Here is a 22,948-nt window from a genome sequence, read left to right as displayed (position 1 = left end):
ATGTAAAACTCCTAACTAAACAAGAAAAATTATAAAATTATGAAAATGCCCATTTATGACTTTTGGGTTTTTTTTTTGACTTCTGACGCTCGGTTTATTCTAAAAATTATCTACTAGGCGTTCTACATTACTCAGTTTCTTAATTCTTTCCTTTGCTATAATTTTAGGCATTCAAGAGTATTAGAAGCACTTAAAACGAAGTTTCATTTGCTAAAGAAAAATTTAATAGTTAGCTTGATATAATTGTGTTAATAGTCAGCTTCATTAGTGGACACACATAACAAGCCAAACTTCCAGTGCAATTCTTGGTGATACACTCTACCAAAGAAATTGTGAAAGACAATTATATCAAGTTGACTATTGAATTTAGTCATGTCGAAAAGATCATTCAATCTGTAGAGAAAGCTAAGGTAGCAGATGAGCATTTCTTCATGACACATACCAAACCAAAGATAGCAGATGCTAGACAGTGGATATTAAATAATGACTACTCCAACTATATGACTCCAAAGGTTGAGATGTTTGTTGAACTTGATACACAACATCGGTCGAATGTTGAGACTAGCAATGGGGACTTCTTACAAGCAATAAGCAAAGGCACGGTTGAAATTCGAATCCTCTTAGGCATCAATTCTAAAGAACAGTTCATTGACATAATAACCAAATCACTGAGCAAGTTAAAATTTAACTATCATAGAGATAAACGGAAAGTTCTCAATGCAAGCATTAAGGGAGAACATTGAAGTTAAACAATTCACCTAGATATCATGCATGTTTGTATGTGTTTTACTCAATGTTGAAGACCACTATGTGGAGCTATACATGTTACTATGATAATCATATTTTACCCATATTTCTCATGTATTAACAAGTGATACATCTGTTGATGATGTGTTTTAAAGATACTGCATTATAGCAGTCATACACCAACTTTCTCCAAAATCACAACTGCTGCAAGTTAGGGCAACACATTAGCTATTCCATTGAGCAGGAACTGCCAGCACTGGGTCTTAATTACTCTCATCTGTTCTGTCCCACCATCGTCCGTCCTTGGCTTCCCTCACTAATCCTCTTCTGCCCCTTTCCCAATTATTTCTCATGCCAAAGATAAACTGTGTGGGGCAAATATCATTGAACCTTTATTTATCGTAGTAAATCGGAAACTATGACTTTTCTTCTCTCCTTCTGTCTTGTCTTGTTATTATCCATTTGTTTTCTGCTTATGTTTCTTCTATTGGCAATTTCATATCCCAAGTTATATATAAGTAATTTAACTATAACTGCGCCTTCCAAGTTCCAATTATATATAACGATTATTAAAAAAAGAGTCACTGCAAAATAATGCTCGCCCCTCATATTTTCTCTTAAATAAATGCATTTTATTTGGGTGAGAACGCAGGTGCCCAGTTACTGAATTTTGTTGGTTTTCCATGGAAAACAAAGAGTTGTTAGTTTATTCAGCTTTGTTTTATCCCAATCCAACGTGCTTTAGATACGACAAGTACATGTGTGGCTCTAGGCCCTCGCCTCACTCATCCAAAGACCCATTGCCTCCCCTTGTTTTTTTTTTTCGTTTGCGTTATGATCTTGGATTTCTTTACAAAACCTAATCAAGTCAAACAGACAACAAGGACAGTTAAATTACAGCGTCATTAATGACTTCAGTTAGAATACACTGCTTTGTCATTTTCAGTGCTCGAGATAATAAGGAACCTCATATTACGAATTGTAAATTTGGCCTTTTTCTTTTTCTTGACTTCGATTGGATTTCCGTCACCCCAAAAAATAAAAAAGGAAAAAACGATACTCATGGGCTTCTATTTTGTCAACATTAGTTATGTACTAGAGTTGTCTTCTTAGCATTTATTTATTTTTTTGAAAAGCATCTTCTTAGCATTTATTAATTGCAAGTCAGAACAAATAGTCAAGTATTAGCAAGTGAGAGAGCAGAAACAAGTTCGATACTGAAGTGAACTGAACTCTCTCTGTAGGGTAAAAAGAAATGAGGAGTCTGTATTCCTTGCAAATGATAGTTATGATAAATTTGGCAGTGGCAGTGCTTTGCGCTGATAAATATAGCAGATCCGACTTTCCGCCTGGATTTGTCTTTGGTTCTGCTACCTCTGCTTATCAGGTCAGTTCGGCTCTTCAAGATTTTTTTATCTTCTCAGTTTTTGACCTTTTGTTGCTTGCACACGGTAGCTGGCTGAGGGAAAGTTATTGTAAAAGGAAAACTATAATTATACATAAATGTTTTGAGACAAAATGTGGGAATCCGAAGAAAAACAAGCTCATTAAAATATATGAAATAGGTGGAGGGAGCAGCAAGTGAAGATGGGAGGGCTCCTAGCATTTGGGATACTTTTGCTCACGCTGGTCTGATTCTTCCCCTACATATCTTGACTAACAGTACGTTTAAGCAAATATTTGCACCAATCACCAAACGTTTGACCATTTCAGGGTATGCAAATGGAGCCACTGGAGACATAACGGTTGATCAATACCATAAATACCAGGTGCATAAAATAAGCTTTGATCCCAGTCGTGGATGAAGAAAAGAAGTGTTTTGTCTCGTATTCATAATGAATATATGACCATAAACTTGTCAATGTTGTATTCATAGTTATTATATGCCCTTGTTTTGACACCCCATCAAATTTTATTGGAGGATGGTCTCCATGTAATAAGACAATATGGTTTTTCAGGAGGATGTGCACCTTATGGCAGCAATGGGCTTAGATGCCTACAGATTTTCCATCTCATGGTCAAGACTAATCCCAAGTATGATTTTTAGATTTTTGCTTAGTCATATCGACTGAAGAATTAAGCAGCTCCCTGGTCTTGTGCTCACATTTTTTTCTATCTTCATGTTCCCTTTCAGATGGAAGGGGGCCTGTCAATCCAAAGGGCCTAAACTATTACAACAATCTCATTAACGAATTAATCAGCCATGGTTGGGGCAAACTTTCTACCATTTCTTCAGCTGTGCCTAAATATGGTTTCACTATGAAAGTAGAAGAGAAAAATGCTAGCCAGAAACTATATTGGTTTTTCTTTTACTTCACTGATATATCTGCCGGTTTGACCATGCAGGAATACAACCTCATGTTACTTTACACAATTTTGATCTTCCACAGGCACTTGAAGATGAATATGGAGGATGGATTAACCGAAGGATTGTGTAATGCTCTTTAGTTTTTTCAATTCTTAATTTGTCTTTCTATGCATGGGGTACATTAGGCTTCAAATAGGTCAATACGAATCATCAATATGTGAATGCAGGAATGATTTCACCACTTATGCTGAAGTATGCTTCCAAGAATTTGGAGACAGGGTTCCATATTGGACTACTGTGAATGAGCCCGATGTATTTGCAGTTGGAGGTTATGATGGAGGGATTACTCCTCCTAGGCACTGCTCTCCTCCATTTGGAGTAAACTGCACAAGAGGAAACTCCTCATCCGAGCCCTACATAGCCGTTCATAATATCTTGTTGGCTCATGCATCAGCTGCAAGATTGTACAAGAAAAAGTATCAAGTAATAATATCCAAACTTTCAAAGTCGTTGAGCAGTTCAACTCTATTTCTTTTCTAATTCCTTTTCTATTTTTTTTCTTTTTTATCTGCCAATTATGCAATTCATTTTGATTAAATTACATGGAAACTAGCCACATTGAATTCTGCTCCAACATTTCATTTCGATAAACGTCCTTGTTATTAAACTTAAAGTTTGTTCCTAGAACAAGTTCCCTTAATTTTACTGCACATAATTAAGTTCTCTAACTGCCAATTTTCTCCATGCTGTTTCAATGTCAAAGAATGTAAAGAACTTATTAATCACTGAGAAATAGCAAAGGAGATGTCCATTAAGATTAATACACATGAATCATGATGATGCAGGGAAAGCAGCATGGGTTCATAGGTATTAGCATCTATACAACTGGCAATTTTCCTCTAACAAATTCAGTAGAGGATGCCATTGCAACTCAAAGAGCCAATGACTTCTTTGTTGGTTGGTAAGTTCAGACTCCGGCATCAAGTGTGATTATATATCAATGCATGGCTCGACTTCTTGAAAATTCTGTCATTTCTGCATTGTTGTTGATTGTTTTGTCAACTACATGCCTTTGGAACTACTGACTTTACCAGAAATTTTATTCCACCGTTCAGTTACATCTTTGTCTGCATTGTACTTCAGGATTGTAAACCCCTTGGTGTTTGGAGATTATCCTCACACGATGAAGAAAATTGCAGGCTCCAGAATTCCTACATTTACCAATCATGAATCTGAACTGGTTAGGGGTTCTTTTGATTTCTTAGGGGTGATTCATTACAGCTCATATTATGTGGAAGATGACCCTGGAAGTTGGGAATTGAAGCAAAGAGACTATAACACAGATTTAGCTGTAAAGATATCCAGTATGTTCTTTACATATTCTTGCCAAACTTAATAAATGTTAAATTCAATTGCTGCTTTGACTGAACTAACTGAGGTTATCTAGTCAAACGATGTACCTTTCAATTCAGTGATTCAAGGCAATGCTAACATACTTAACTAAAACAGCCATTCTAGACCTTTATCAAAATAATTTAGCAATGCTGGAGGAAAACAACTAAATGGATTCTCTTTGTGGCAGATGTAGGGAATGCTTCATTGACTTACGAGGTGAGTTGAGAGGTTTTATCGCCAGTCTTTGTTTATTTCATGCTTGCTCAATGGTTCACTGACCAGCTTTGCCACTCAGTTGCCCATACTGCCTTGGGGCTTGCAAGCAGTGCTGGAGTATTTCAAGCAAGTTTATGAAAATCCCCCTATTTACATTCTTGAAAATGGTATCTCTCTTTACCTCTCTCCAACAGCAAGTAGATTAAATAATTATAGAACAGAGGGCAACCTACATGGATTCATGCCTTTTTCCAAGTCAAGAATCCAAGAAATTATGAAATGAAATAATTTAGCTGCTTCATGTGGGAAAAGTAAAATGAGGACATGAGAAGAATGATGTGCAGCAATTAAAACAGAGTCATTCCCAGAAATTTACATCAGTGATATCTGAGCTGTGAATACTTTTTTTGAATAAAATATCATGGCTCTCAATTCAATAGACTATTATAAAACATATTATGTAGAACAATTGCCAAGTCTGCTGGCGAAAAGGAATAAGCTGAAAAAACATAACGGCTAAACACCTATAAGAAAAACAGACAATTGCTGATACAATTTAGTCATGCAGATTATATCCCTCTTTCATTCCACCATATTTGATAGCAAACTGTATGAAAATATATGCTTCTTAACTCCAATACCAACACCGTTAGGCCTCAAAGAATGTAATTTGGAAATTTAAAAAAGATTTTGGTTGGCAATATCTCATATTTGTTTATGCTTGTGGTCTTGCTTTTCATCTCATTGGTGAAGTTGGTCTGGTGTCTTTGGCAGGTCAGAGAAACAGGCGCAATTCAACAATGGAAGACACCTCGAGGGTAAACTATTTGCATGCCTACATTGGAAGTGTACTTGATGCTGTGAGGTATGCCAATTCGAACTTTAAGGAATGGCCTAAGAGCCATCGACCTTTTGAGTGTTTGTAGATTGCAATTGATCCTTTTGCATAGATTTCTTTCAGCTTATCCATATCATGTATACCGTCTAACGCTTTCCTTTCCTTCTTCTCGCTCTTAAATTTTCAAAGGAATGGATCAAATACAAGAGGGTACTTTGCATGGTCCTTCCTGGATGTATTTGAGTTGCTGGATGGCTATGAATCAGGCTACGGCTTCTACTACGTAGATTTGGACGACCCCGATTTGAAAAGATACCCTAAGCTTTCTGCGCATTGGTATTCCCATTTTCTCAAGGGAGGAAGCATCAGTTCAGATGTACTAATCAAGCTCAAGCAAAACTTCTTTGCTCTTTCGCAGGGCCATTTCTCCCAGTAGGCTCATCTCTGTATAATTGTTGTAATCTAGCAAATTTGTTTGCAGACGAGAGACTCGCTTAAGTCTTATATTTGCGCCAGCCTTTGTCTTCTGTTCTGGAATCCTGTCCAACATAACCCTCCTTTAGTCTCTTGAAAATGTCAAACAAAGTAAATAAGAAATATATCACATTTAATTTAAATGGATAAAGTTAATTGATCGTCACATCTTGCTTTCATATTAGTGATAAATGCAGACAATCATGGAAATTAAACCGGTTGATAAGCATCTTTGACTCCGATTATCTAAGAAAAAGGGCTCTTCATTAAGCTTCTAAACTACCTATAACACGAACATGTCCTTGTCTTCCACTAAGTTCCGTTAATTCTTGTCAATTTGCGTTCTGTCACCGTCAAGACTCAATGGAATACTCATGGCCACCCATGCAGATCGGCAGACCATTGCATTTTGTCTTCATATCATTTATTATCCTCATTTCTTCTGGTTGTGACAACACATCGATTCACTCGAAAGGAAGAAGAGCTGGGACGTCGCAGTGAACTCTCAGGTAAACAGAAATGAGGAGTCTGATTTTCTTGCTAATTAGAATTCTGCTGCATATGCGAATAGCAGTGCTCTGCGCTGATAAGTATAGCAGATATGACTTTCCACCTGGCTTTGTCTTTGGTTCTGCCACCGCCGCTTATCAGGTCAGTTTGGTTGTTGGTCTATGTTTACGCTTTACACATGCTAGCCGCTCATTGAGCAAAAACCATTTTCCAAAACAAATACTATACTTGAACACAAAAGACAAATTGATGAAGACTGACGAGCTTCTAGTAACACATGGAAGGTGGAGGGAGCAGCAAGCGAAGATGGGAGGACTCCTAGCATTTGGGATACTTTTGCCCACGCTGGTTAGCTGCTTCTCTTAGTCAGTAGCAGTACTTGTGTTGATTAATTGAGCACCCTGACTTCTGTCAATGGTGTTGGGTTTTGGAAAATTCGGACCTCTTTTGTTTTCTCATTGATTTGAGCTTCAACCTGTTCGTTGTTTCCATTCTTCTTTGGGTCTTACTGGAAATTTTTGTTGATTCTTTATAGACTTAAAATAGATTCTAATGGCTACACAATTGGGTCTAAATCGTGAAAGAGATATATAACAAATTGGGCATTGTGCTGTACGCAAAATGAAATGGAGAAAGAAATCGAACAGGCTCAATCTCGTTTCCCCCACTTCCAAGTCCTTGAATCCTTGTCGACGAAACAAATTATCTGTAATCGATCACAAAACTTTGATTCTGCTTTAACTCTTGTCCTCGTATAATTTGTTTTCTCATTGATTTGAGCTTCAACCTGTTCGTTGTTTCCATTCTTCTTTGGGTCTTACTGAAAATTTTTGTTGATTCTTTATAGACTTAAAATAGACTAATGGCTACACAATTGGGTCTAAATCGTGAAAGAGATATATAACAAATTGGGCATTGTGCTGTACGCAAAATGAAATGGAGAAAGAAACCGAACAAGCTCAATCTCGTTTCCCCCACCTCCAAGCCCTTGAATCCTTGTCGACGAAACAAATTATCTGTAATCGATCACAAAACTTTGATTCTGCTTTAACTCTTGTCCTCGTATCATTTGTTTTCTCATTGATTTGAGCTTCAACCTGTTCGTTGTTTCCATTCTTCTTTGGGTCTTACTGGAAATTTTTGTTGATTTTTTATAGACTTAAAATAGACTAATGGCTACACAATTGGGTCTAAATCGTGAAAGAGATATATAACAAATTGGGCATTGTGCTGTACGCAAAATGAAATGGAGAAAGAAATCGAACAGGCTCAATCTCGTTTCCCCCACTTCCAAGTCCTTGAATCCTTGTCGACGAAACAAATTATCTGTAATCGATCACAAAACTTTGATTCTGCTTTAACTCTTGTCCTCGTATAATTTGTTTTCTCATTGATTTGAGCTTCAACCTGTTCGTTGTTTCCATTCTTCTTTGGGTCTTACTAGAAATTTTTGTTGATTCTTTATAAACTTAAAATAGATTAATGGCTACACAATTGGGCCTAAATCGTGAAAGAGATATATAACAAACTGGGCCTTGTGCTGTACGCAAAATGAAATGGAGAAAGAAACCGAACAAGCTCAATCTCGTTTCCCCCACCTCCAAGCCCTTGAATCCTTGTCGACGAAACAAATTATCTGTAATCGATCACAAAACTTTGATTCTGCTTTAACTCTTGTCCTCGTATAATTTGTTTTCTCATTGATTTGAGCTTCAACCTGTTCGTTGTTTCCATTCTTCTTTGGGTCTTACTAGAAATTTTTGTTGATTCTTTATAAACTTAAAATAGATTAATGGCTACACAATTGGGCCTAAATCGTGAAAGAGATATATAACAAACTGGGCCTTGTGCTGTACGCAAAATGAAATGGAGAAAGAAACCGAACAGGCTCAATCTCGTTTCCCCCACCTCCAAGTCCTTGAATCCTTGTNTACTGTTTTATCCCCCCCCCCCCCCCCCCCCCCCCAGTCTTTGTTTATTTCATGCTTGCTCAATGGTTCACTGACCAGCTTTGCCACTCAGTTGCCCATACTGCCTTGGGGCTTGCAAGCAGTGCTGGAGTATTTCAAGCAAGTTTATGAAAATCCCCCTATTTACATTCTTGAAAATGGTATCTCTCTTTACCTCTCTCCAACAGCAAGTAGATTAAATAATTATAGAACAGAGGGCAACCTACATGGATTCATGCCTTTTTCCAAGTCAAGAATCCAAGAAATTATGAAATGAAATAATTTAGCTGCTTCATGTGGGAAAAGTAAAATGAGGACATGAGAAGAATGATGTGCAGCAATTAAAACAGAGTCATTCCCAGAAATTTACATCAGTGATATCTGAGCTGTGAATACTTTTTTTGAATAAAATATCATGGCTCTCAATTCAATAGACTATTATAAAACATATTATGTAGAACAATTGCCAAGTCTGCTGGCGAAAAGGAATAAGCTGAAAAAACATAACGGCTAAACACCTATAAGAAAAACAGACAATTGCTGATACAATTTAGTCATGCAGATTATATCCCTCTTTCATTCCACCATATTTGATAGCAAACTGTATGAAAATATATGCTTCTTAACTCCAATACCAACACCGTTAGGCCTCAAAGAATGTAATTTGGAAATTTAAAAAAGATTTTGGTTGGCAATATCTCATATTTGTTTATGCTTGTGGTCTTGCTTTTCATCTCATTGGTGAAGTTGGTCTGGTGTCTTTGGCAGGTCAGAGAAACAGGCGCAATTCAACAATGGAAGACACCTCGAGGGTAAACTATTTGCATGCCTACATTGGAAGTGTACTTGATGCTGTGAGGTATGCCAATTCGAACTTTAAGGAATGGCCTAAGAGCCATCGACCTTTTGAGTGTTTGTAGATTGCAATTGATCCTTTTGCATAGATTTCTTTCAGCTTATCCATATCATGTATACCGTCTAACGCTTTCCTTTCCTTCTTCTCGCTCTTAAATTTTCAAAGGAATGGATCAAATACAAGAGGGTACTTTGCATGGTCCTTCCTGGATGTATTTGAGTTGCTGGATGGCTATGAATCAGGCTACGGCTTCTACTACGTAGATTTGGACGACCCCGATTTGAAAAGATACCCTAAGCTTTCTGCGCATTGGTATTCCCATTTTCTCAAGGGAGGAAGCATCAGTTCAGATGTACTAATCAAGCTCAAGCAAAACTTCTTTGCTCTTTCGCAGGGCCATTTCTCCCAGTAGGCTCATCTCTGTATAATTGTTGTAATCTAGCAAATTTGTTTGCAGACGAGAGACTCGCTTAAGTCTTATATTTGCGCCAGCCTTTGTCTTCTGTTCTGGAATCCTGTCCAACATAACCCTCCTTTAGTCTCTTGAAAATGTCAAACAAAGTAAATAAGAAATATATCACATTTAATTTAAATGGATAAAGTTAATTGATCGTCACATCTTGCTTTCATATTAGTGATAAATGCAGACAATCATGGAAATTAAACCGGTTGATAAGCATCTTTGACTCCGATTATCTAAGAAAAAGGGCTCTTCATTAAGCTTCTAAACTACCTATAACACGAACATGTCCTTGTCTTCCACTAAGTTCCGTTAATTCTTGTCAATTTGCGTTCTGTCACCGTCAAGACTCAATGGAATACTCATGGCCACCCATGCAGATCGGCAGACCATTGCATTTTGTCTTCATATCATTTATTATCCTCATTTCTTCTGGTTGTGACAACACATCGATTCACTCGAAAGGAAGAAGAGCTGGGACGTCGCAGTGAACTCTCAGGTAAACAGAAATGAGGAGTCTGATTTTCTTGCTAATTAGAATTCTGCTGCATATGCGAATAGCAGTGCTCTGCGCTGATAAGTATAGCAGATATGACTTTCCACCTGGCTTTGTCTTTGGTTCTGCCACCGCCGCTTATCAGGTCAGTTTGGTTGTTGGTCTATGTTTACGCTTTACACATGCTAGCCGCTCATTGAGCAAAAACCATTTTCCAAAACAAATACTATACTTGAACACAAAAGACAAATTGATGAAGACTGACGAGCTTCTAGTAACACATGGAAGGTGGAGGGAGCAGCAAGCGAAGATGGGAGGACTCCTAGCATTTGGGATACTTTTGCCCACGCTGGTTAGCTGCTTCTCTTAGTCAGTAGCAGTACTTGTGTTGATTAATTGAGCACCCTGACTTCTGTCAATGGTGTTGGGTTTTGGAAAATTCGGACCTCTTTTGTTTTCTCATTTATTTGAGCTTCAACTTGTTCGTTGTTTCCATTCTTCTTTGGGTCTTACTGGAAATTTTTGTTGATTCTTTATAAACTTAAAATAGATTAATGGCTACACAATTGGGCCTAAATCGTGAAAGAGATATATAACAAATTGGGCCTTGTGCTGTACGCAAAATGAAATGGAGAAAGAAATCGAACAGGCTCAATCTCGTTTCCCCCACCTCCAAGTCCTTGAATCCTTGTCGACGAAACAAATTATCTGTAATCGATCACAAAACTTTGATTCTGCTTTAACTCTTGTCCTCGTATCATTTGTTTTCTCATTGATTTGAGCTTCAACCTGTTCGTTGTTTCCATTCTTCTTTGGGTCTTACTGGAAATTTTTGTTGATTCTTTATAGACTTAAAATAGACTAATGGCTACACAATTGGGCCTAAATCGTGAAAGAGATATATAACAAATTGGGCCTTGTGCTGTACGCAAAATGAAATGGAGAAAGAAACCGAACAGGCTCAATCTCGTTTCCCCCACCTCCAAGTCCTTGAATCCTTGTCGACGAAACAAATTATCTGTAATCGATCACAAAACTTTGATTCTGCTTTAACTCTTGTCCTCGTATCATTTGTTTTCTCATTGATTTGAGCTTCAACCTGTTCGTTGTTTCCATTCTTCTTTGGGTCTTACTGAAAATTTTTGTTGATTCTTTATAGACTTAAAATAGACTAATGGCTACACAATTTGGCCTAAATCGTGAAAGAGATATATAACAAATTGGGCATTGTGCTGTACGCAAAATGAAATGGAGAAAGAAACCGAACAGGCTCAATCTCGTTTCCCCCACTTCCAAGTCCTTGAATCCTTGTCGACGAAACAAATTATCTGTAATCGATCACAAAACTTTGATTCTGCTTTAACTCTTGTCCTCGTATCATTTGTTTTCTCATTGATTTGAGCTTCAACCTGTTCGTTGTTTCCATTCTTCTTTGGGTCTTACTGGAAATTTTTGTTGATTTTTTATAGACTTAAAATAGACTAATGGCTACACAATTGGGTCTAAATCGTGAAAGAGATATATAACAAATTGGGCCTTGTGCTGTACGCAAAATGAAAGGGAGAAAGAAACCGAACAGGCTCAATCTCGTTTCCCCCACCTCCAAGTCCTTGAATCCTTGTCGACGAAACAAATTATCTGTAATCGATCACAAAACTTTGATTCTGCTTTAACTCTTGTCCTCGTATCATTTGTTTTCTCATTGATTTGAGCTTCAACCTGTTCGTTGTTTCCATTCTTCTTTGGGTCTTACTGGAAATTTTTGTTGATTCTTTATAGACTTAAAATAGACTAATGGCAACACAATTGGGCCTAAATCGTGAAAGAGATATATAACAAACTGGGCCTTGTGCTGTACGCAAAATGAAATGGAGAAAGAAACCGAACAAGCTCAATCTCGTTTCCCCCACCTCCAAGTCCTTGAATCGTTGTCGACGAAACAAATTATCTGTAATCGATCACAAAACTTTGATTCTGCTTTAACTCTTGTCCTCGTATCATGGAGGGTGCCCAGGTCCAATAGTTTCTATATCTGAGTCTAAAGAGTTGTCTGGAATGTATATATAATGATCCAATGAATGATTTAACTAGTAAATTTCATCTCTCATTAAAAACATTTCAGGGTATGCTAATGGAGCCACCGGAGATGTAGCTGTTGATCAATACCACAAATACAAGGTGCATAAAATAAGCTTTTTAATTCATGACTCTTACCTACATAGCTTTGATTCCATACATGCCTGTGACTGAAGAAATCAATTGTCTTCTCATATATATTGCATTTTTCCGTAATGGCTATGTCAGAATTGTTATATGAAACCAATTGCTGGTTGCCTAACTAACAACTACACTAATTGGGTTCTGTTTTAGGATGGTCTCAGTGTAATTAACTAATAATGCTAATATTCCCTTTTTACAGGAAGATGTGAAACTTATGGCAGAAATGGGCTTAGATGCCTACAGGTTTTCTATCTCCTGGTCAAGGCTTATCCCAAGTACGGTTTTCAAATTTTGGTTTATTTATATTAATTAAAGAAGGATATCAATTCCTAGTTCTTTTTCACATTTCAGATGGAAGAGGACCTCTCAATCCAAAGGGTGTACAGTATTATAACAACCTCATCAGTGAACTAATCAGCCATGGTTGGCGCAAAATTTCCGAAATATCTTCAGTAGTTAGGAAATTTTTTCATTTTAGACGTTGAACAATGCTTGCCAGACAATATTGGAGTATTCTTTTACTCTAATCAAACCCATATCACCTGACTATACAGGAATACAGCCTCATGTTACTTTAAACAATGCTGATCTCCCACAGGCACTTGAAGATGAGTATGGAGGATGGATTAACCGAAAAATTGTGTATTGTTCTTTAATCCTATCTTTTTTAATTTGCATTCTACATTTGCTGTATATAAGGCTTAATAAGGTCAATGAATATGATTGAATCATCTGAATGTCAATGCAGGAAAGACTTCACAGCTTATGCAAATGTGTGCTTTAGAGAATTTGGGGACAGGGTTTCATATTGGACTACTGTGAATGAGCCCAACGTGTTTGCCATTGGAGGTTATGATCAGGGAGTTATTCCTCCTAGGCATTGCTCTTCACCTTTTGGAATAAACTGTACTAGAGGCGACTCCTCAACTGAGCCATACACAGTTGTTCATAATATATTGTTGGCACATGCATCAGCTGCAAGATTGTACAAGAGAAAGTATCAAGTATTAATATCGAAACGTTTCATATCAATCATCCTTTTAACTTTCCAATCTTTTGCATTTACTCTACTTACATTGATTCTAGCAACAAGAATTCTGCCTGAGGCTCTAGCATCACATTTTTATTTCATCAATATGGAACTTGGAATTTGTTCCTGCAAACTAATTCTCTCTGAATGCCGATTTGCTGTGCACAAATTCTCAAAAAATTTTAAATTTCATCCAATGCTGTTTCAATGCTCGAACAAGTAAAGAACCTTATAAGGAGAAATAGATGAGATAATGCCTCTTATAAGAGCAATATATGATATGCAGGAAAAGCAGAATGGATTCATAGGTATTAGCATCTACACACTTGGTGCTATTCCTAATACAAACTCAACAGAGGATGCAATGGCAGCTCAAAGAATAAATGACTTCTACATTGGTTGGTAAGTCCTATATATAAAGTGTTATTATGAAAGCAGGCATGTCTGAGGGACAAATTTTGAAAATTGTCATTTCTGTTTGTTATATTGGTTTTTGTACCATATCTAAATGACCTTCAATACTCTTAATTTCGATTTTTATTGGGTTTGAGAAATTTATTCCAGCTTTAGTTACTTGTGCCTATGTTGTACTTCAGGATTGCAAATCCCTTGGTGTTTGGAGATTATCCTGACACAATGAAAGAAATCGTTGGCTCCAGAATTCCTACCTTCACCAATCATGAATCTGAACTTGTTAGGGGTTCGTTTGACTTTTTGGGGGTAATACATTACACAACATGCTATGTCGAAGATGACCCTGGTAGTCTGGTACTGAAACAAAGAGACTTTAACATAGATGTAGCTGCAAAGATAAAGAGTATGTTATCTACATATTCCTTGCTAAATTGGATTCACTTGGTGCATTGACTCATCTGAGATTAATTGCTTAAATATATAGTCCGAGATTCAATGAGTAAAGAGAATATTCATGAGAGAAAAGCTAATTTATTCTCTTTATGGCAGACATGGAAGATATTTTCTTGGATTCTGAGGTGAGTTGCAACATATTGTTGCAAGTTGTTTTTTTTTTTTTTTGGTTTCACTTGGGGCTTTGAATTAATAATCAGTTAATTTGTTGCTCAGTATCCCATATTACCTTGGGGCCTGCAAGTAGTGCTGGAGTATATTAAGCAAGTTTACGGCAATCCTCCTCTTTACATTCTTGAAAATGGTATTTCTCTCTCTCTCATACACACACACACACACACACACAAACACGCATTCATTCTGCGTAGTTGCTCTTTGTTGAATTGGATATTAATCCTTTCCCTTTCTTGAAGTGAAAATCATATTACGATCATCATGTTTGCTGCATTATGTTTAGGAAACATAACTTCAAAAACTCATGAATTATTTGTTTTATGATGATAGTGTTTCTGGCCAAGGTTTCTTGATTGAAAACTTGATGTCATAAAATCATTTCCGGAAAAACAGGAAAAACTAGAAACAAAGCAATTGCCACATATCTATTAAGCAAGCAAGAAAAACATGCAAATCATCTAGCCATTTCATGTGAAAAAAGGACAATGAAGATATAGTAGATTAAGCTGCAGCTTGCAGCAATTAAAAGCTGCATTTCCTGGGAATTACATCCGTCACATCTGAGCTAAGGAGTGGTGTTCTTTATTGTTGTACTAATGCTGTAATGCAGATGCTTGTTGAGTTTTCAATGAAACAAAAGGGCTCCTATATAGTAAGTAACTCTCAATTTGAAAGACTACAAAAATTACAGTATGTTGAAATAAGTACTTTGACATTGTTAAGGGAAAGTAATAAATTAAGAAACTAAATTTAACTGCTTAACCTTCTGAAATGACTGAATAAACATTCTCCAGAAGATGGTAAATGGGCATTGAGCAGACAATAGCTGAAGCAATTAAGGCATGCAGATTGTATCCAGTTGTATATATCCACTGTTTAGTAGCTATTCAAAGCAGATGCTACTTAACTCCAAAACTAGTAGGCCTCAAGGGTTATATATGTATTAGAATCCAAAGAGTTGGGATGGCAATATTCAAACGATATATATCTCATTGATCCTGTCTTTTCGTCTAATTGGTGAACATGGCATGGTGTTTGGCAGGTCAGAGAACCCAGCGCAATTCAACCTTGGAAGACACATCGGGAGTGGAATATCTGCAAGCATATATTGGGAGTGTGCTGGATGCAGTAAGGTACACTTGTTTTGACCAACCTCTAGCCAACAGCCATTTGAATGAGATATGTGTTTGAATCATTCTTTGCAGATTTTGGAATGTGATCAACGCTTTAACGTATCTTTCCTTCTTCTTCTTATAAAAAATTTCAAAGGAATGGATCGGATACAAGAGGGTACTTCTCATGGTCCTTCCTAGATGTGCTGGAGATACTGGATGGCTATCGATCAGGTTTTGGCTTTTATTATGTAGATTTGGATGATCCGGATTTAAAGAGACAACCTAAGCTTTCTGCATATTGGTATTCCCATTTTCTCAAGGGAGGAAGCGTCAGTTCGGACAAAGTGATCGATCTCAAGAATAATTTCTCTGCTCTTTCCCCCGGCCATTTCCGCCAGTAGGCTGCTCTCTCGATTTCCCTAGCTGTCCTTTGGCCCTCTGGCCAAAAAAACAAGAACTTACTGCAGTCCGTAGAAATTTGTTAAAATCGATATCCATATTTATTAGTAGTATTTATATCTCTTAATGCTCCTGAACACCAAATGTACCAATCTACATGCATAAACAGGTTTATATATGTATCTAGAAACCAGTCCTCAGATATTTTTGCTTACCATTTTACATTTCCTACTTCTCTAATCTTATAGACTAACACAGGAGAACTACCCTGTATCGAGTTTTCCTGGTCTCAACTGGGCTGAACATTTGAACCCATGGAAATTCTTAAGTACCATGTGATATCCTTTATCTTCTGTTCAGGAATCAGATGTTCATATAAGCCTTCTTTAGGTTATGCTTGGTTCATGATTCATCTGGTTGAATGGTATAAGAAAAATATTAAAGAAAATTGAGTATTGCTATTATATTAGTCTCAATTACCAAACATAATTACTTTTTAGGTAACCTTTAAATACACTCTTTGTGGCATGATATTTTCTCATAGAAAACTTTGAAGTTATTTTTTTTTTCCATGTAAAATCTTATGTTTTACTTCTCTTCTCAAGGAGAGTAACAACGTTAAATTTTCAATTAGTTTTTTTATAAAAAGATAATAAGAATCTTTCTTTTACAATTCTTTTGTTTTTTATTTGTCTAATTAAAAAAAAAAAAAGATTTGAGCGGTTTTTTGAGTTTCCTTTATGACTTTTCTTTCACTCTCTCACTTGCTCACGCTTGTTTATCAGTTACCATTCTTTGGTTCTATTCGATGTTTTTCACCTCCAGAAATCCTCGACTAAAAATATAGAAAATAAAAAATAATTTGTTATTCATAAAAATCTTGAATATATAATAATACAAAATAATTAAGGTCAACTAAAAAAATTATATAAAATAAAGAGTAAGTTTTTCACAATTTTTTTTTTGAATCCGTGGGTAGATTTCCACATTGATGAAGCTCTTCTTGAAACCTAAAATTTTAGCCAAGAATGAAAAAAAATATATATATATATATATATATCTGCAACAATGATCTAACTATGGTTTTTCATTTAGCACAAACTCTACAGTAAGGGTTTCAAAATTTCAATGCTTCAACCAGGTATGGATATAAATTATTCACGAAAAAGCACACGTCGTCTTAACATTTTATAACTATTAAGATTTTTCATCCCTAAATATGAAATATTCACAATGAAATATATAAGCACATGAAAGCTCCGCAAATGGTTGCAATTTTCATCACTGTCACTGGGTTGGTCTGAGTCGCTCCCTTGTTCCTTAAGGACTAAAGTTTTTCACATGTGATTTTTTTTAATTTCTTATTTATGATTTATTGACTTAATAAACTAACCAATATAATAATATGATGAGAAATAAATATATAAAAAGGTATATATTATTTATATATATATATATATAATATTTTAATATTAGAAAAAAATGTTAAGAGAACCATCATGGTCGTCTAAAGTGTTTGGACATTAAAATATTTTTTTATCTCAAAAAAATCATTTCAATTTAAATAAAAAATAATGAAAGTGAGAGAAAATTCATAAAACAAACTCAAAGAAACGTTCAATTTTTTAAAATAAATAAATAAATAAATAAATTATAAAAAAGTTTTTATTATCCTTTTATAAAAAGTTATATAAAAATTTAATAATTTTACTCCTTTGAAAATAAAATTTTATATAAAAAAATCCTCAAGGTGCTATATCATACCACAACAAATCTATCTAAAATTTACCTTTTATTTTTTCATAAAATGGACAGTTAACATTAATAAATGACAGTCGGGCCAAAGGCAACTTCTCTTAATAGTGAAAAGTGCATGCATGACATTCAATAATAAACTAATAATCCTACAAGCTTTATTCGAGAGTTTGTTACTACAAATTATTGAGCCTCGCATGATTAGCAAAGTGGAACAGAAGGGAAATGCCGACAGGATGATTGTGTCCCTCCAAATCTAACACATAGGCAACTTTTAAAAGATTCAAGGACAAAGTTTATCAATGCTCTCGTCATACTTTCGTCTTCATGTCAGTAACAAAGATCTTGGCAAGGAAAACCAGGTTGATACGCCTTTGCAAACCAAACTTTGACTTGGATCATCCATGACAAACAAGGCATTAATTCTAGTCCTTCGGGCTTTGGCTTCCTCAGTGCCACAACGTTTTGGCTTTGTACGTAATGTGTGAATGTGATACATCGGGATAGAGATGTCTTCTTCTCATTATTAAGACAAAATACAAAAATTTTTCCTGTTTGTCAGAGATACCCTTTGACACAGTACGTGACTCTCAAGGAAGGAAGTGCAGAGTAGAACTCTTCAGAACCATTTGGACAGGTCACCTCATTGAAATCTAGAAAAGTAGAATATTTTGAGAGATCGCTAGACACTCTTTTTAAGTTCTGAAAAGTCGCCTTTAGAAAAGTGTTATGTAATAAGCAACCAATTAGCTTAGCTTGATTCTGGTGGCACATCTCCTTATATAAAATGACTACAGTATCCAAGTTACAGCAATATACAGCAACATTCACACCTATTTATCTCCTTGCGTTCTGCTCTTTGATTCTTCCAGACTGAGAGCTGACGACAAAGTACCCTCTCTGTCGATTTTTATCCACAACAAAAGGAAAAAAGGAGTGCTGTACAGTTGTAAAGCGGTGAACTCTCGGGATAAAGAGAAATGAAGAGGAGTCTCTCCTTGTTGGTGCTAATACCAGTTCTGCTAAACTTGACTGTAGCAGTGCTTAGCGCTGATACGTATAGCAGATATGACTTCCCACCTGGCTTTATCTTTGGTTCTGCCACCTCTGCTTATCAGGTCAGTTTAATTTTGGCTGTTCCAACTTTAATCACTTTGAATTTTGCTCAGCAAAAAATCAAAGTGATTTCAGAATAGTAATGCAGATTGATTTTACATGAATAAAACATGACATCCTGTCACAAATTTGCTTAACCATGTGATAAGTCATGCAGCAACAGGTATTGCTTCACAGTGAGGTACATAGAAGTACAATAAGGGAGAAAAGTACCTTCAAAACAAATGTTCTCTCCTTCACGATCACAATCCAACCACAGTACCAAATAACCACAACCACGTGCTTTCTTGACTTAAATGTCTAGAAATATGGGCCTGTGGGTTTGATTCTGTCTTGATAACTGATGCTTGATATAGATCTAGAGGATTAGATGCTGGAAAATCTGAATACATGTCCAATAACTGAAGTCACTTTAACTGTTTTTTCATTTTTAAGACAAAAAGAATGACGAGAGCTAAGAGCTTCTGATTAATTATTAGTATATGGACTAGGTGGAGGGAGCAGCAAGTGAAGATGGGAGGACTCCTAGCATTTGGGATACCTTTACGCATGCTGGTCAGCTTTCTTCTCCTACAAATCGATCTTTACAACTAATTAACCATACTCGTTTCCTTTAGTCGTTTTTTCTTTTCATTGTGTGGAAATATTGGTTAAAACTTATGATACTATTTCAAGAAAAATAAAATTCATCGATATATAAATAAAAACAATATTTTCAGGGTATGCAAATGGAGCCACTGGAGACATAGCTGCTGATCATTACCACAAAGACAAGGTGCATCAAATGAGCTTGCCTCTAGCGTGATTTATGACTCTTTCCTTCCATTTTCCTCTTTTCTTTCATACAAAAATAAATAAATAAATAATTTAAATTTAAATTATTCTCTATCCAAACTTTATCTTAGCTTAGACCGTTGGAGTTAGATTCAAGTGACAATTTCACATGTCTTTTTTTGTTAACGTAAATAATGAAATACAAAGTTTTCTGGTATTTAATTTTTCCTAATGGCTGTATGACAATACTGTTTTCTCCAATGAAATTTATCACAGCGATTATATAGGTATTACCTTGCCACTACTTATTGGCTAGCTTAACTTTAAAAGCACTACATCAGATTCCACTCTAGGACAGTCTCTATGTCATTGTGGCTAACGTGCTTTTTACAGGAAGATGTGAAACTCATGGCAGAAATGGGCTTGGATGCCTACAGGTTTTCCATCTCCTGGTCAAGACTTATCCCAAGTACGATTTCGAAATTTTTCTTCACTTGCAGTTGCAGCCAAAGAATTATGGAGCAAGACTTGATGTCTTTTGCTTACATTTTGTCTTCTTGTTTCCTTTCAGATGGAAGAGGACCTGTCAATCCAAAGGGTTTAGAGTTTTACAACAATCTCATCGATGAACTAATCAGCCATGGTCGGCAACCAACTTTACATTTTCTTTAGCAGTTAGAATATGACTTCATTTCCAACGTTTAAAAATGCTAGCCAGACACTAATATATTAGATTCGTCTTTTCGTCTACTGATATCTCTATTACTTGACCCTGCAGGAACACTACCTCATGTTACTTTGAACAATTATGATCTTCCACAGGCACTTGAAGATGAGCATGGAGGATGGATTGACCGAAGGATTGTGTACTGTTCTTTAATCTACTCATCATTGTTTTTCCTTTTTGTGCTTGGGGCACAAAAGAATAAAAGTAGGTCAATGCATGTGATCGGTCGTCGCATTTCAATGCAGGAAAGACTTCACAGCTTATGCAGATGTATGCTTCCGAGAATTTGGGGACAGAGTTTCATATTGGACTACTGTGAATGAGCCCAATGTGTTTGCCATTGGAGGTTCTGATCAGGGAATTTCTCCTCCTAAGCATTGTTCTCCTCCATTTGGAACAAACTGTACAAGAGGCAACTCCTGCTCGGAGCCATACATAGCCGTCCATAACATCTTGTTGGCGCACGCGTCAGCCGCAAGATTGTACCGGATAAAGTATCAAGTAATTTCCGAAACTTCTAACACCAAGCTTCTTTTTTCTATTTTCCCCATTTTATCCGTCAGTCAAAACCAAATGCATTTATTTTGCTCTCTTTGGGAGTACTCTAGCAACAAGAAACCTGCTCCAGGTTCCTGCATTTTCTTTTGATAAACTTGGAAATTTGGAATTGGTTCCTGGCTTCCTGCACAAAAATTTGTCTTTAAGCTGTCTTGCTTGGGCATTTAAAGAACGTTGTGTCAAAAAATAGCTAAGGAAAGTATCCACTATAAGAGCAATACATGATACTTAATGCAGGGAAAGCAGCAGGGATTCATAGGTCTTAGCATCTTTGCTTTTGGGGCTGTTCCTTCTACAAACTCAACGGAAGATGTAATGGCAACTCAAAGAATGGTGGACTTCTATATTGGTTGGTAAGCTAAGAATCCTACACGTGAAGTACTATTATTCATGCGCGTCTGAGGGAGACAAATTTTTGATAATGGTCATTTCTGTGTGGATATAGGTGTTTCTCTCATCGAGATGGCCTTCAAAACTATTTTCACCCTGTAGGTTTGCTATTAGGGTTGAGAATTGATCCTAGCCTTCACTTACCAGTGTCTGCAATGTTCTGCAGGATTGCAAACCCCTTGGTGTTTGGAGATTATCCCGACGCAATGAAGAAATTTGTAGGCTCTCGAATGCCTAGCTTTACCAATCATGAATCTGAACTGGTTAGGGGTTCATTTGACTTCCTAGGGGTAATACATTACTCAACATTTAATGTCCAAGACAGCCCTGGCAGTTTGGACTTGAAACAAAGAGACTTTGACATTATATAGCTGCCAGCATAAGCAGTATGTTCTTCACGTATCCTTGCCTAAATTGAATTTACTTGGTGCCTTGACTCATTGAACTTAAATAATTCAAGCATGCTGATGTATCAAGGCGATGTTAATGTATCCACTAGCCCAAAAAGCTAATTGATTCTGTTTGTGGCAGATTATGACGATTTTTTCACGGCTTCAGAGGTGAGTTGAAAGATTGATATTGTTACAAGTAGTTTTGCTTTTCCTTGTCTTAATTCACTGGATTACTAATCAGCTATGTTACTCAGTGGCCTATTCTTCCTTGGGGTCTGCAAGGAGTGCTGGAGTATCTTAAGCAAGCTTATGGCAATCCCCCTATTTACATTCTTGAAAACGGTCTCTCTCTCTCTCTCCACAACTGCTAATTGTTGAAGTGAAAACCTTCTTTAAAAAAGTAGCTTTTGATGGTATGGTGTCTGGGCAGGTCAGAGAACTCCACGCAATTCAACCTTGGAAGACACATCCAGAATGAAGTATCTGCAGGCATCTATTGGAAGTGTACTCGATGCTATAAGGTATATACATATGAAATTTAAACCAACCCCTAAGACTAATGAGATCTTTTCATCATCGTTTGAATTTGATTTTTGGACTGTGATTCTATTGGTTATAGGTCATAAGCCTTTAACATGGAAATCGTCTAAGCTTTTTTTTATTTTTCCTGAGTAAGCATTAGATTTCAGCATTTTGTGTAAATGGTCTAAATGTGTTTAATGCTTTTCTTTTCTTCTCATTCTTAAAATTTATGAAGGAATGGATCAGATACAAGAGGGTACTTTGTGTGGTCCTTTTTAGATGTATTCGAGCTGTTGGATGGTTATGAATCAGGGTACGGGCTATACTATATAGACCTGGATGATCCTGATTTGAAGAGATACCCCAAACTTTCTAGGGATTGGTATTCCCATTTTCTCAAGGGAGGAAGTGTCAGCCCAGATGGAGTGATCGAGCTCCAGAAGAATTTCTCTGCTCTTTCCCAAGGCCATTTCTTCCAGTAGGCTGATTTCAAACGGAAAAAAATAAAGGCCTTGTTTTTAAGATGTACTTTTCCCTTTTGGCCAAACAAAGGGACAGACTTCCTGAAAATAGATATATCATTCAACAAGTTATCCTTAATCCACGAGGTTATTACTTGCTGATTTCCCCAAAATTCAATACCAATGTACAAATGCCTGC

At 36.5% G+C, this 22,948-nt stretch overlaps 3 protein-coding genes across 8 annotated transcripts; all 3 read left to right on the top strand.

Annotated features, from left to right (window-relative positions):
• On the top strand, positions 1,790-6,031 carry LOC18613554 (beta-glucosidase 11). The gene is made up of 13 exons (XM_018122794.1): positions 1,790-2,134; positions 2,313-2,376; positions 2,461-2,516; positions 2,706-2,781; positions 2,882-2,953; positions 3,094-3,181; positions 3,283-3,538; positions 3,901-4,016; positions 4,199-4,419; positions 4,638-4,666; positions 4,746-4,833; positions 5,441-5,531; positions 5,694-6,031. The coding sequence occupies exons 1-13, from the start codon at positions 2,003-2,005 to the stop codon at positions 5,938-5,940; spliced, it is 1,536 nt and encodes a 511-aa protein (XP_017978283.1). The 5' UTR covers positions 1,790-2,002; the 3' UTR covers positions 5,941-6,031.
• Positions 6,422-22,888, top strand: LOC18613553 (beta-glucosidase 11). Of its 5 annotated transcripts, none has more exons than XM_007050846.2 (13): positions 6,422-6,629; positions 6,773-6,836; positions 12,372-12,427; positions 12,669-12,744; positions 12,821-12,892; positions 13,024-13,111; positions 13,218-13,473; positions 13,786-13,901; positions 14,096-14,316; positions 14,463-14,491; positions 14,583-14,670; positions 15,583-15,673; positions 15,810-16,294. In XM_007050846.2, the coding sequence occupies exons 1-13, from the start codon at positions 6,498-6,500 to the stop codon at positions 16,054-16,056; spliced, it is 1,536 nt and encodes a 511-aa protein (XP_007050908.2). In that variant the 5' UTR covers positions 6,422-6,497; the 3' UTR covers positions 16,057-16,294. The 5 variants fall into 5 exon arrangements, with proteins under 5 accessions (XP_007050908.2, XP_017978277.1, XP_017978275.1 ...); XM_018122788.1 differs by having other exon boundaries at positions 6,760-6,836; XM_018122786.1 differs by lacking the exons at positions 6,422-6,629; positions 6,773-6,836; positions 15,583-15,673; positions 15,810-16,294 and adding exons at positions 10,182-10,394; positions 10,538-10,601; positions 22,197-22,287; positions 22,524-22,888.
• On the top strand, positions 18,529-22,088 carry LOC18613552 (beta-glucosidase 11). Of its 2 annotated transcripts, XM_018122803.1 has the most exons (11): positions 18,534-18,927; positions 19,417-19,480; positions 19,645-19,700; positions 20,093-20,168; positions 20,271-20,342; positions 20,478-20,565; positions 20,672-20,927; positions 21,222-21,337; positions 21,541-21,760; positions 21,906-21,934; positions 22,021-22,088. In XM_018122803.1, the coding sequence occupies exons 1-9, from the start codon at positions 18,790-18,792 to the stop codon at positions 21,743-21,745; spliced, it is 1,071 nt and encodes a 356-aa protein (XP_017978292.1). In that variant the 5' UTR covers positions 18,534-18,789; the 3' UTR covers positions 21,746-21,760; positions 21,906-21,934; positions 22,021-22,088. The 2 variants fall into 2 exon arrangements, with proteins under 2 accessions (XP_017978296.1, XP_017978292.1); XM_018122807.1 differs by lacking the exons at positions 21,906-21,934; positions 22,021-22,088 and having other exon boundaries at positions 18,529-18,927; positions 21,222-21,333; positions 21,541-21,680.

Source organism: Theobroma cacao, chromosome 1 (assembly GCF_000208745.1).
Source record: "Theobroma cacao cultivar B97-61/B2 chromosome 1, Criollo_cocoa_genome_V2, whole genome shotgun sequence".
NCBI classification, from domain to species: domain Eukaryota; kingdom Viridiplantae; phylum Streptophyta; class Magnoliopsida; order Malvales; family Malvaceae; genus Theobroma; species Theobroma cacao.
This window is presented reverse-complemented; position numbering and strand designations above follow the sequence as displayed.